Below are 14,255 nucleotides of genomic sequence, written 5' to 3'. Positions count from 1 at the left end.
TTTGGGTTTATTTATTTGGGTTTTGTTTGTTTGTTTTTTGGCATGTGATACAGCCGTCCTATCCTCATACCTTGTCTGTAGGTGAAGGCTGGAGTATCTTGTGTGCCATCACCATAACAACAACATGAGGGGGTGTGACATGTACGGCTGCAACAGAAGGCCAGATAAAGTGATGATAAATGAGTTCTCCAGCAGCAGCGTTGCACATTATTGCGCTCACAGTGTGGTTCTTGTCATGTGATCAAGTCGCTTATCTAAGACAGCATGATTTACCCACCAAGTCAGCAGAACAGGATGGACTAAAAAAAAAATTCTAAACCATTTTAAAAGTGGAAAGCTGGACGTGGTTGCTGTTGTCTAAATATGAGTAGTGGGTTTAGAAATGAGCTGTATGGTTTCCTCCTCCACTCTTTTCCAGAGGCAACGACCAACACAGGACAGTGGACCTGGCTGTGACCACAACAGTGTGGTCAAGGCTCCATTCTCCTCTCCTCCTCCTCTCCTCCTCCTCTTTAAGTGAACTCCTTTGGTCTATAGCATATAGTGTAAAGACTGGAGCGTGTTATAATGGGGTGGGGATTAAAGATTAGTCAAGGTTTTTTAAAGGGTGAGAGCTGAGACGCCACTGAACTCCTGGTTGCTTCTGACACCTTGACCCTGATGTATGTGAAAGCCCATCAAAGGCTTATTTATGATGGCTGGCCTCCACGTGAGGACCGTCGCCAATGAACAAAGCAGTCGAACTTTTGCATTTGTGAAGCCCAGCAGAAGCTCGGAATCATATCTCTGCTGGATGAGTAAACATCATTAGTCCTCGCTCTGGCTCTTCCACTAATTGAAGTGCATTATAAGAAGAGCGCATGTGCTATCAGATCCTTTCATCTCAGGCTGAAGCAAAGACATGATTACACATCACAGTGGTGCATTACCTTAGCAAGGTACCCACATTATTACTGTGATCCTCATCATTAGGAACCCACAGGACTTAGTGACTAATTGGCCTGATTTTCCAATTTTTTGTTTTCAAGTGTGCAAGCACGCTGCTTTCGGCTACAAAATTTCTGAAATGAGTGAAGTCAGCTTCTGTTTCAATTGTAATATAAATGTAGCTTGTCAAAGCAAAGCCAAGAGGCATGCTGAAAATGCCCTTGTTTCCCTGTCATGAAGTGTTGACGTCTTTAACATTCAGCCTTTTGTTCCATTCAACCTGTGACTGAGGGTGAACCTTGAAAAAAAAAAGATAAAAGTAAATGCAAAACAGACACGTCAGTTTCAATATGGGCCCTCCCCCTCTTCACATGATGTCTTCACTTGTCCCTTAAATTATTCTGAGTCATGAAAGAGCAGAAACGGGAACTTAAATTCTGTCAATAGTGGTAATTGATCATGAGAATATTGTTATAAAAAGTAAAGTTCTAAATATACCATGCTAATATGCATCTATAAAAAGCAATATTTTAAAAAAAATGATCACATTGGCAAAATGAATGTACTGTTAAGGTCATCCAAAAGATAGAGGTCTTCTGCAAAAAAAGGCAAATCTTAACCCAGAATCGAAATATGGGAGCAATAATTAAAGACAGAAAAACACGAAGAGTAAAACAAGAATATCCAGTCTGTCAGGGTTTCTGGGTTGTGTCGGTCGTTGTCCTGCAGGGGGTGGTGTGGGGCACAATTGGTGGCAGCTGGCACTGCTTGCAGGCGCACCTGTAGGCAATTTACATTGTGCTGCCTATTTAAGCAGGTTGCGCCTGCCTGTCAGTGCCAGGGTGTCTGTTTGTCTTGTGAGGATGTCTGTTTGTCTCGAGGCTGTCTGTTTGTCTTCCTTGTCATGTGCTGGTGTTCTGTGTTTCCTGGGGGGCCGCTCCAGCTTCGTGTCTCCTGGAGGGCCGCCCCTGTTCCCTGCTCCCTGGAGGGCCACTCCAGCTTCATGTCTCCTGGAGGGCTGCCCTTGTTCCCTGCTCCCTGGAGGGCCGCCCCTGCTTTGTGTCTCCTGGAGGGCCGCTCCAGCTTCGTGTCTCCTGGAGGGCCGCCCCTGTTCCCTGCTCCCTGGAGGGCCGCCCCTGCTTCGTGTCTCCTGGAGGGCCGCTCCAGCTTCGTGTCTCCTGGAGGGCCGCTCAAGCTTCGTGTCTCCTGGAGGGCCGCCCCTGTTCCCTGCTCCCTGGAGGGCCGCCCCTGCTTTGTGTCTCCTGGAGGGCCGCCCCTGCTTTGTGTCTCCTGGAGGGCCGCTCCAGCTTCGTGTCTCCTTGAGGGCCGCCCCTGTTCCCTGCGCCCTGGAGGGCCGCCCCTGTTCCCTGCGCCCTGGAGGGCCGCCCCTGTTCCCTGCACCCTGGAGGGCTGCTCCAGGTTCGTGTCTCCTGGAGGGCCGCTCCAGCTTCGTGTCTCCTTGAGGGCCGTTCCAGCTTCGTGTCTCCTGGAGGGCCGCCCCTGTTCCCTGCGCCCTGGAGGGCCCCCCCTGTTCCCTGCGCCCTCCTCAGTCCTGGAGGGCTGCCCTCGTGTGCTCCGTGTTCTTTGTGTGCCCCCTCCCCCCTGTAAATGCGTTCTGGTCCTAATCAACCCGTCCGTGACACAGTCATATCAATGAAAGTAATATGAACACACCATTTTCATCAAGCACAAATATTGACACTGATTTCCATCAAGAAAAAACAAGGATCACACATGAGGCTCCAACACACGGAAATTATCCATCGACTCTTGTCTCACCAAGACGGAATTAAAATGTTAACCACTGACAGACTTCTGTTGCGTTAACTCAGGTTTGAAGGTAATCATCTAAAGAAAGATGACATGATAGAATCAGCTCCACAAGCTGAGCAGAAGAGCACTGGAATCATGACTTGATATTTTATGCAATTCAGAGAGAATTATTAACATTGTACTATAATCTGTGAGGTATGAGACATCAGGCCTGAACACAATTCTCTCAAGGGTTTATGAAACCACACCAGGTTGACTGAAATTAAATAGAATTTGTGTCACATGTTTCTCCTCTCACATCAGTAGTTAGCCCTGTGGAACCTTCATTATTGATTCAAGAAGTCAACAAAATGAGCTTTTCCCAGAAATTAAATGAATGTGTTTTGGAAGGCTCATATCAATATTGACAGGAGCAGGATGACTGTTAGCACTGGTCTCCAGTTCACAGTCACAATGTTGTAAAGAATAAAGGAAGCAATTTTTCCTTTATTCTTGTGTACTGTTGAAATCTAGGGTGAAAGTGAATAATGATTCATGCAGACTGCAAAAATCCTCAATTTGGACTTTTTATTTCTCCTTAAAGATGTCCTCAAAACTTGTGCTGCACACCCTGACGAGAGAGCAAGTGAGGATCATCGACTCCCTTACATCAGACCTAAAGGAAATGGCTTGATGGATGAGGATGTAGCACAGAGTGCTGGAACAATGGGGAACAGAAGATACATGCCAAGTATATGTATATGTATGCATATACAGTATATACATATATATGTATGTATCTATATATGTATGTGTGTGTATATGTATATATATGTGTATATGTCTGTGTATATATGTATATATATATGTGTGTATATGTGTGTATATATGTGTGTGTGTGTGTGTGTGTGTGTGTGTGTGTGTGTGTGTGTGTGTGTGTGTGTGTGTGTGTGTGTATGTATATAAATGATTTTTTCTAAAACTGGATCAGCCACAATATGAGAGGACAGAACTTATAAAACTATATTGCCAGCGTGAACTTCATGCTCAGACGTGCTTGTTTCCCTTTCATCAGTGCACTGTGTTCACATCTTCAACATTCAAGCCTTACGTTCCACTGGACCTGTGACTCGGGGAGAACCTTTGGGTCATCTGGCACCACTGCAGGAGGGCTTTCCAGATATCTCCCCCCACCTGCAGTTGCATTTTTTGCTGCTTTTCGCATCACATATTCACAGTAGCTGTCTTGTTTTTTCATTACATTACATTTTTCTGACTCATTATGAAACAGAAACACAAACAATTATGTGTGAATGGTTTTATTTGGGTCATATGAGTGGTGCAAAACTGTTCTCATAAAGATTATAGTCTTGAATATTCCATGTTAATGTACATCTACCAGTGTCACATCAGCAATATGAATGTAATAATAGGTCTGATCGATAGAGGACGTGGTTCATATGAAAAGATCATATGAAGTAATTTACAGTACGTCCGTTATAGCGATATTGAATGACAGAGAAACATGAAAAATAAAACAATAATATCTAGTCATATCTACAAAAGAAAAGTGAACATTACATTTTCATTTAGCAAAGTTGTTGACCTTCATTACAATTAACAAAATAAAGATAAAACAAGCATCACAGATGAGGCTGAGATGAAATTAAAATTTTAATCCCCGTCAGATATTTGCTGCATTATGTCAGCTGTTAAAGGTAATCTTCTCAAGGGTGCACATAGATCACTGATCATTTTACCCTCATTAAATATGGAAAGTGAGAGCACTGACGGCCAGTGAAGGTATGAAGCAGCTCCACAAGCTGAGCAGAAGAGGATTCACTGGAATCATGACTCGGTTCTCTCTGATTCCTTGAACGTGACATAAAAGTATACAATTGCATTGTTATTAATGTCCTATAATCTGTGAGGTATGAGACATCAGGCCTCAACACAATTCTCTCAAGGGTTTATGAAACCACACCAGATTGTCTGAAATTAAATAGAATTTGTGTTACGTGTTTCTCCTCTCACATCAGTAGTTAGCCCTGTGGAACCTTCATTATTGATTCAAGAAGTCAACAAAATGAGCTTTTCCCAGAAATTAAATGAATGTGTTTTGGAAGGCTCATATCAATATTGACAGGAGGAGGATGACTGTTAGCACTGGTCTCCAGTTTATAACTTCCACTGGTTTCCAGTTTGTCCTCACTCTGTTTCTGCTCACTGCTCCAGCAGACTCATCACTGCTTCCTCAGAAGACCTGACATGTAAGTGGCTCCACTTTTCTTTTGATAGGAAATCACACTTGTCCTCAGAGATTATTGAAAATTAGTTATTTATTTTTAAAGACAGGATTGACAACGACGTGGCCCTAAAACAAAGTTCTTCTTTCCTCTGCAGATTCCTGATTGCTGATCCTCCAATCATGAAGACCACATGGAGAATTGGTCTAATCACAGCTGTGTGTCTTTGCTGTAAGTTCATATATGGTCAAACCTGAACAGTACGATATCATGAAGATAATCTCACAAAGTGACGCATCTGAAATGTTGCTGAAAAGGGTCAGAACTGCATCTGTCTGTGCTCTCCCACCCACAGACAGGATCATGTGTTCTAAAATATAAACCAGCCGTCATAGATGATTTCATGATGACGTTGATATGAGGAAGAAAACAAATACTTACTCATATAGAAGAGTTTTGTAGTAAATTAACAGTCACAATGTTGTAAAGAATAAAGGAAGCAATTCTTCCTTTATTCTTGTGTACTGTTGAAATCTAGGGTGAAAGTGAATAATGATTCATGCAGACTGCAAAAATCCTCAATTTGGACTTTTTATTTCTCCTTAAAGATGTCCTCAAAACTTGTGCTGCACACCCTGACGAGAGAGCAAGTGAGGATCAGCAACGCCATTACATCAGACCTAAAGGTAATGGCTTGATGGATGAGGATGTAGCACAGAGTGCTGGAAAAACAGTGAATATGAGACACAGGTCATTCTGCGAGATAATTCGAGGCAGGTGCTTGTCGATGGATGAACCGTGCCAAGGCAGAAAGGCATATCGCTTTTGTGGCCAGCCATCGATGGTGTGTTGTAAGAAAGGTAATTTTTATTTCTTTATATATATATTGTATATATATATTTTTTTCTAAAACAAAAAAACAATCAAACAAAAAAAAACAGTAGCATCTGTATTTTTTGTTCATGTCTTGTCTGTATCTGCAGCCTGGAGCGTCTTGTGACTCAGGGAGAACCCTTGGGTCATCTGATACCACTACAGGAGAGTTTTTCTGGTTTCTCCCCCCGCCTGAAGTTGGAAATGTGTGATGTCAGCGACCCTTCACCTTTCCTGAGCCTTTGAATCTGTTATGTTGCAAACTTAATTTCTTCCCCTGCAAACTGTGACCTTTCTGGCTTTAGGGTTGACTTTAGTGTGCAGAGATCACATAAGCTGCATTGGTCCTAACTTTTCTAACATTTCTTTATCATATGTAATGCAGAAAAAAATGTAAAAAAAAAAATGAATAAAGCAATCAAATCTCCGCTTTTCGCATCACATATTCACAGTGGCTGTCTTGTTTTTTCATGACATTACATTATTCTGACTCATTATGAAACAGAAACACGAACAATTATGTGTGAATGGTTTTATTTGGGTCATATGAGTGGTGCAACACTGTGCTCATAAAGATTATAGTCTTGAATATTCCATGTTAATGTACATCTACCAGTGTCACATCGGCAATATGAATGTAATAATAGGTCTGATCGATAGAGGGCGATGTTTTAAAAGATCATATGATGTAATTTACAGTACGTCCGTTATAGCAATATTGAATGACAGAGAAACATGAAAAATAAAACAATAATATCTAGTCATATCTACAGAAGAATAGTGAATACATCATTTTCATTGAGCAAAGTTGTTGACCTTCATTACAAGTAACAAAATAAAGATAAAACAAGCATCACAGATGAGGCTCCAACACACTCAGAATCCCTCCATCACTTGCAGACTTTTGTCTGACTGAGATGGGATTAAAATTTTGACCACTGTCAGATATTTGCTGAATTATGTCAGCTGTTAAAGGTAATCTTCTCAAGGGTGCACATAGATCACTGATCCTTTTACCCTCATTAAATATGGAAAGTGAGAGCACTGACGGCCAGTGAAGGTATGAGGCAGCTCCACAAGCTGAGCAGAAGAGGATTCACTGGAATCATGACTCGATTCTCTCTGATTCTTTGAACGTGACATAAAAGTATACAATTGCATTGTTATTAATGTCCTATAATCTGTGAGGTATGAGACATCAGGCCTGAACACAATTCTCTCAAGGGTTTATGAAACCACACCAGGTTGACTGAAATTAAATAGAATTTGTGTCACATGTTTCTCCTCTCACATCAGTAGTTAGCCCTGTGGAACCTTCATTATTGATTCAAGAAGTCAACAAAATGAGCTTTTCCCAGAAATTAAATGAATGTGTTTTGGAAGGCTCATATCAATATTGACAGGAGGAGGATGACTGTTAGCACTGGTCTCCAGTTTATAACTTCCACTGGTTTCCAGTTTGTCCTCACTCTGTTTCTGCTCACTGCTCCAGCAGACTCATCACTGCTTCCTCAGAAGACCTGACATATAAGTGGCTCCACTTTTCTTTTAAAAGGAAATCACACTTGTCCTCAGAAATTATTGAAAATTAGTTATTTATTTTTAAAGACAGGATTGACAACGACATGGCCCTAAAACAAAGTTCTTCTTTCCTCTGCAGATTCCTGATTGCTGATCCTCCAATCATGAAGACCACATGGAGAATTGGTCTAATCACAGCTGTGTGTCTTTGCTGTAAATTCATATATGGTCAAACCTGAACAGTACGATATCATGAAGATAATCTCACAAAGTGACGCATCTGAAATGTTGCTGAAAAGGGTCAGAACTGCATCTGTCTGTGCTCTCCCACCCACAGACAGGATCATGTGTTCTAAAATATAAACCAGCCGTCATAGATGATTTCATGATGACGTTGATATGAGGAAGAAAACAAATACTTACTCATATAGAAGAGTTTTGTAGTAAATTAACAGTCACAATGTTGTAAAGAATAAAGAAATAATTGATGGGTCTTCTGTTGACATCTAGGGTGAAAGTGAATAATGATTCATGCAGACTGCAAAAATCCTCAATTTGGACTTTTTATTTCTCCTTAAAGATGTCCTCAAATGTTGTGCTGCACGCCCTGACGAGAGAGCAAGTGAGGATCATCGACTCCCTTACATCAGACCTAAAGGAAATGGCTTGATGGATGAGGATGTAGCACAGAGTGCTGGAAAAACAGTGAATATGAGACACAGGTCATTCTGCGAGAAGATTCGAGGCAGGTGCTTGTCGATGAATGAACCGTGCCAAGGCAGAAAGGCATATCGCCTTTGTGACCAGCCATCGATGGTGTGTTGTAAGAAAGGTAATTTTTATTTCTTTATATATATATATACTGTATATATTTTTTTTTTCTAAAACAAAAAAACAATCAAACAAAAAAAAACAGTAGCATCTGTATTTTTTGTTCATGTCTTGTCTGTATCTGCAGCCTGGAGCGTCTTGTGACTCAGGGAGAACCCTTGGGTCATCTGATACCACTACAGGAGAGTTTTTCTGGTTTCTCCCCCCGCCTGAAGTTGGAAATGTGTGATGTCAGCGACCCTTCACCTTTCCTGGGCCTTTGAATCTGTTATGTTGCAAACTTAATTTCTTCCCCTGCAAACTGTGACCTTTCTGGCTTTAGGGTTGACTTTAGTGTGCAGAGATCACATAAGCTGCATTGGTCCTAACTTTTCTAACATTTCTTTATCATATGTAATGCAGAAAAAAATGTAAAAAAAAAAATGAATAAAGCAATCAAATCTCCGCTTTTCGCATCACATATTCACAGTGGCTGTCTTGTTTTTTCATGACATTACATTATTCTGGTTTTATTTGGGTCATATGAGTGGTGCAACACTGTGCTCATAAAGATTATAGTCTTGAATATTCCATGTTAATGTACATCTACCAGTGTCACATCGGCAATATGAATGTAATAATAGGTCTGATCGATAGAGGGCGATGTTTTAAAAGCTCATATGATGTAATTTACAGTACGTCCGTTATAGCAATATTGAATGACAGAGAAACATGAAAAATAAAACAATAATATCTAGTCATATCTACAGAAGAATAGTGAATACATCATTTTCATTGAGCAAAGTTGTTGACCTCATTACAAGTATCAAAATAAAGATAAAACAAGCATCACAGATGAGGCTCCACATCCAACACTCACAATCATCCATCACTTGCAGACTTTTGTCTGACTGAGATGGAATTAAAATTTTAATCCCCGTCAGATATTTGCTGCATTATGTCAGCTGTTAAAGGTAATCTTCTCAAGGGTGCACATAGATCACTGATCATTTTACCCTCATTAAATATGGAAAGTGAGAGCACTGACGGCCAGTGAAGGTATGAAGCAGCTCCACAAGCTGAGCAGAAGAGGATTCACTGGAATCATGACTCGATTCTCTCTGATTCCTTGAACGTGACATAAAAGTATACAATTGCATTGTTATTAATGTCCCATAATCTGTGAGGTATGAGACATCAGGCCTGAACACAATTCTCTCAAGGGTTTATGAAACCACACCAGGTTGACTGAAATTAAATAGAATTTGTGTCACGTGTTTCTCCTCTCACATCAGTAGTTAGCCCTGTGGAACCTTCATTATTGATTCAAGAAGTCAACAAAATGAGCTTTTCCCAGAAATTAAATGAATGTGTTTTGGAAGGCTCATATCAATATTGACAGTAGGAGGATGACTGTTAGCACTGGTCTGCAGTTCATAACTTCCACTGGTTTCCAGTTTGTCCTCACTCTGTTTCTGCTCACTGCTCCAGCAGACTCATCACTGCTTCTACAGAAGACCTGACATGTAAGTGGCTCCCCTTTCCTTTTGATAAGTAATCACAGTTGTCATTAGAGATGATTGAAAATGACTTATTTAACATAAATATATATTTTTTGTTCCCATCAGTGAATAACTTATAATTACCTACCGGTGACCACAACAGTGTGGTCAAGGCTCCGTTCTCAGGCTCTCTGGCAGGCCGTGTCCGTCACAGAGACCCCGATGGAAGTCAGCATGATGGAGTCATGTTGTGATCCTGTGTTTGGTCTGTGGGGCTCTGTTCCTCCACTAGGTGTGTGGGTGACCCACCTCTCCTGCTGGCTGCCTCTACACTTGCAGCTGATCAGGTTGATTAGAAGGCCTTATAAGCAGCCAGCAACAGCTGTCCTCTGTTGTAAACTGAGTGTTCCAGACTTTGTTCCTTGAGCTCGTTGTGTTTTTCTAACTGTATTCTTCTCTTGCCTTTAGGGCACCATGTCTTCCCTCCACGTTGAGCACTTTACTGGGTTTCGGCTTGGCACTTCGTTAATCGTTTTCACGAGCGTCACTCGCACATTCCTTCACTGTTGTAAATATTTTGTAAATGAACTGTTATTCACCTAAGCTGCCTTCCTTGTCTGTCTTCTTGGGTCCTGCCTTGTGTATTGTCAGTGAGTTCTAAAAGAACTATCTGACCAAAATGGACCCAGAAGACACTAAGGCCCTTCACGAGGCATTGACCTCCCAGGGTGTGTAAACACTCAACACAAAAAGGTTCTCGGTCAGGTTTTGAGCTCTCTGGAAATGTTGCGGTTCTCCTTGGTCAGGCCAGGTTAGCCCCTCCGCGGTCCAAATGCTACTCGGGTGAGGTAGATCGGTGCAGCTTATTACAGTGCTCATTAGTGTGGAAGTAACAATAATTACAAGTAACAAAATAAAGATAAAACAAGCATCACAGATGAGGCTCCAACACACTCAGAATCCCTCCATCACTTGCAGACTTTTGTCTGACTGAGATGGGATTAAAATTTTAATCACCGTCAGATATTTGCTGCGTTATGTCAGCTGTTAAAGGTAATCTTCTCAAGGGTGCACATAGATCACTGATCATTTTACCCTCATTAAATATGGAAAGTGAGAGCACTGACGGCCAGTGAAGGTATGAAGCAGCTCCACAAGCTGAGCAGAAGAGGATTCACTGGAATCATGACTCGATTCTCTCTGATTCCTTGAACGTGACATAAAAGTATACAATTGCATTGTTATTAATGTCCTATAATCTGTGAGGTATGAGACATCAGGCCTGAACACAATTCTCTCAAGGGTTTATGAAACCACACCAGGTTGACTGAAATTAAATAGAATTTGTGTCACATGTTTCTCCTCTCACATCAGTAGTTAGCCCTGTGGAACCTTCATTATTGATTCAAGAAGTCAACAAAATGAGCTTTTCCCAGCAATTAAATGAATGTGTTTTGGAAGGCTCATATCAATATTGACAGGAGGAGGATGACTGTTAGCACTGGTCTCCAGTTTATAACTTCCACTGGTTTCCAGTTTGTCCTCACTCTGTTTCTGCTCACTGCTCCAGCAGACTCATCACTGCTTCCTCAGAAGACCTGACATGTAAGTGGCTCCACTTTTCTTTTAATAGGAAATCACACTTGTCCTCAGAGATTATTGAAAATTAGTTATTTATTTTTAAAGACAGGATTGACAACGACATGGCCCTAAAACAAAGTTCTTCTTTCCTCTGCAGATTCCTGATTGCTGATCCTCCAATCATGAAGACCACATGGAGAATTGGTCTAATCACAGCTGTGTGTCTTTGCTGTAAGTTCATATATGGTCAAACCTGAACAGTACGATATCATGAAGATAATCTCACAAAGTGACGCATCTGAAATGTTGCTGAAAAGGGTCAGAACTGCATCTGTCTGTGCTCTCCCACCCACAGACAGGATCATGTGTTCTAAAATATAAACCAGCCATCATAGATGATTTCATGATGACGTTGATATGAGGAAGAAAACAAATACTTACTCATATAGAAGAGTTTTGTACTAAATTAACAGTCACAATGTTGTAAAGAATAAAGAAAGAATTGATGGGTGTTCTGATGACATCTAGGGTGAAAGTGAATAATGATTCATGCAGACTGCAAAAATCCTCAATTTGGACTCTTTATTTCTTCTTAAAGATGTCCTCAAAAGTTGTGCTGCACACCCTGACGAGAGAACAAGTGAGGATCATCGACTCCATTACTTTAGACCTAGAGTAAATGGCTTGATGGATTATGATGCAGCACAAAATGCTGGAAGAAAGGGGCACAGAAGATACATGCCAAGTATATATGTGTGTGTGTGTGTGTGTGTGTGTGTGTGTGTGTGTGTGTGTGTATGTATATATATGTATTTTTTTCTAAAACAAAAAAACAATCAAACAAAAAAAAAAAGTAGCATCTGTATTTTGTCTTCATGTCTTGTCTGTAGCTGCAGCCTGGAGCGTCTTGTGTGACAGTCACCATCACAACTGTTTGAGGGGCTGTGGTGGGTTCAGCTGTGGAGAGTTCAACCCTAAAAGGTTTTCTATCCTGTCATGTGATGAACTTTTATTGATCTAAACTAGTGTGATTTACCCACCAAGTCAGCAGAACAGGGTGAACTAAAAGAACACTTTCTGAACCATTTTGAAAGCTGGACGTGGTTTCTGTCATCTAAATATGAGTAGAGGGTTTAGAAATGAGCTGTATGGTTTCCTCCTCCACTCTTTTCCAGAGGCAATGACCAACACAGGACAGTGGACCTGGCCTGTGACCACAACAGTGTGGTCAAGGCTCCGTTCTCAGGCTCTCTGGCAGGCCCTGTCAGTCACAGCCACTCTGATGGAAGCCACCATCATGGAGTCACACTCCTCAATGATGGTAGGAAGGAAATGTCAGAGCAGCTTTATAAACTCCAGTTTTCATTGAGTTTTTGTATGGATCAGCCACAATATGAGAGGACAGAACTTATAAAACTATATTGCCAGCGTGAACTTCATGCTCAGACGTCCTTGTTTCCCTGTCATCAGAGCACTGTGTTCACATCTTCAACATTCAAGCCTTACGTTCCACTGGACGTGTGACTCAGGGAGAACCTTTGGGTCAAATGATACCACAACAGAAGAGTTCTGGTTCCTCCCCCCGCCTGAAGTTGCAAATGTGTGATGGCAGTGACCCTTCACCTTTCCTGGGCCTTTGAATCTGTTATGTTGCAAACTTAATTTCTTCCCCTGCAAACTGTGACCTTTCTGGCTTTAGGGTTGACTTTAGTGTGCAGAGATCACATAAGCTGCATTGGTCCTAACTTTTCTAACATTTCTTTATCATATGTTATGCAGAAAAAAATGTTTTAAAAAAATGAATAAAGCAATCAAATCTCCGCTTTTCGCATCACATATTCACAGTGGCTGTCTTGTTTTTTCATTACATTATATTATTCTGACTCATTATGAAACACAAACAATTATGTGTGAATGGTTTTATTTGGGTCATATGAGTGGTGCAACACTGTTCTCATAAAGATTATAGTCTTGAATATTCCATGTTAATGAACATCTACCAGTGTCACATCGGCAATATGAATGTAATAATATGTCTGATCGACAGAGGGCGCTGTTCTAAAAGATCATATGATGTAATTTACAGTACGTCCGTTATAGCAATATTGAATGACAGAGAAACATGAAAAATAAAACAATAATATCTAGTCATATCTACAAAAGAAAAGTGAACAGAACATTTTCATTGAGCAAAGTTGTTGACCTTCATTACAAGTAACAAAATAAAGATAAAACAAGCATCGCAGATGAGGCTCCAACATACTCAGAATCCCTCCATCACTTGTTGAACTTATAAAACTATATTGCCAGCGTGAACTTCATGCTCAGACGTGCTTGTTTCCCTGTCATCAGAGCACTGTGTTCACATCTTCAACATTCAAGCCTTACGTTCCACTGGACCTGTGACTCAGGGAGAACCTTTGGGTCAACTGGCACCACTGCAGGAGGCCTTTCAAGATACCTCCCCCCACCTGAAGTTGCAAATGTGTGATGGCAGCGACCCTTCACCTTTCTTGGGTCTTTGATTCTGTTGTCATGTTGTTTATGGCAGTAGGCACTTTTCAGTGTGCGGAGATCACATCTGCTGCCAATGTGACACTTCTTTATTTAACCATTTAAAAATGAAAAATTAAAGTAAAAAAAATAAGCATTCAAATATTAAAACTCCTCGTTCTTCACGTAACGTTACATTTGATTTGATCTACATTCTGATTCATTGATGAAATTGAATGATGGCTCATAAGAATATGAGCCATAAAGAATAAGGAGAGTTTTAAGAAGATTTAAACACCACGCTAATTTACACCGCGGCACTTTTTGGTGCTTTGGTCAAAGGATATTTAAAAACGAAAGTGCCACATCGGCAATCGGAGTGTAACACTTATAATTAGTCAGTAGATGGCGCCGTTCAACAAAAAGTACGAACAGTCGATCTGTGACTGTGAGGTCATTTAAGCATTATAACGATTATAACAACATAAAATACAAGATTAGGTTGTCTACATAAAGGTCACTCGGACACGCAAATTTCGAATCTGAAGTC

General features: G+C 40.9%; 1 protein-coding gene and 2 long non-coding RNA genes across 4 annotated transcripts; all 3 read left to right on the top strand.

Moving 5' to 3' along the window:
* The first annotated feature begins 4,800 nt into the window (after nucleotides 1-4,800).
* On the top strand, nucleotides 4,801-13,862 carry LOC130537107 (leukocyte cell-derived chemotaxin-2-like). 2 transcript variants are annotated; one of them, XM_057053603.1, is made up of 6 exons: nucleotides 4,801-4,949; nucleotides 5,083-5,156; nucleotides 5,534-5,611; nucleotides 12,103-12,193; nucleotides 12,388-12,533; nucleotides 12,683-13,050. In XM_057053603.1, exons 2-6 carry the CDS (start codon nucleotides 5,108-5,110, stop codon nucleotides 12,850-12,852), a joined length of 534 nt encoding a protein of 177 aa, XP_056909583.1. In that variant the 5' UTR covers nucleotides 4,801-4,949; nucleotides 5,083-5,107; the 3' UTR covers nucleotides 12,853-13,050. The 2 variants fall into 2 exon arrangements, with proteins under 2 accessions (XP_056909583.1, XP_056909582.1); XM_057053602.1 differs by lacking the exon at nucleotides 12,683-13,050 and adding an exon at nucleotides 13,565-13,862 and having other exon boundaries at nucleotides 4,804-4,949.
* LOC130537109 (uncharacterized) lies at nucleotides 7,455-8,612 on the top strand. The gene is made up of 3 exons (XR_008953555.1): nucleotides 7,455-7,532; nucleotides 7,900-8,151; nucleotides 8,278-8,612. It is a non-coding gene; the product is annotated as an uncharacterized LOC130537109 (long non-coding RNA).
* Nucleotides 11,088-11,951, top strand: LOC130537108 (uncharacterized). Its single transcript, XR_008953554.1, has 3 exons — nucleotides 11,088-11,236; nucleotides 11,370-11,443; nucleotides 11,811-11,951. It is a non-coding gene; the product is annotated as an uncharacterized LOC130537108 (long non-coding RNA).
* Nucleotides 13,863-14,255: the final 393 nt, after the last annotated feature.

This window comes from Takifugu flavidus, chromosome 14 (assembly GCF_003711565.1).
Source record: "Takifugu flavidus isolate HTHZ2018 chromosome 14, ASM371156v2, whole genome shotgun sequence".
In the NCBI taxonomy this organism is placed as follows: domain Eukaryota; kingdom Metazoa; phylum Chordata; class Actinopteri; order Tetraodontiformes; family Tetraodontidae; genus Takifugu; species Takifugu flavidus.
This window is presented reverse-complemented; position numbering and strand designations above follow the sequence as displayed.

Bases quoted from the DNA above. Each gene is read 5' to 3' on its own strand.
- LOC130537107 (XM_057053602.1), top strand. From the start codon at position 5,108: ATGAAGACCACATGGAGAATTGGTCTAATCACAGCTGTGTGTCTTTGC. The intron at 5,157-5,533 runs GTAAGTTCATAT...TTCTCCTTAAAG, and splicing joins CACAGCTGTGTGTCTTTGCT to ATGTCCTCAAAACTTGTGCT. The intron at 5,612-12,102 runs GTAATGGCTTGA...TCTTGTCTGTAG, and splicing joins CCATTACATCAGACCTAAAG to CTGCAGCCTGGAGCGTCTTG.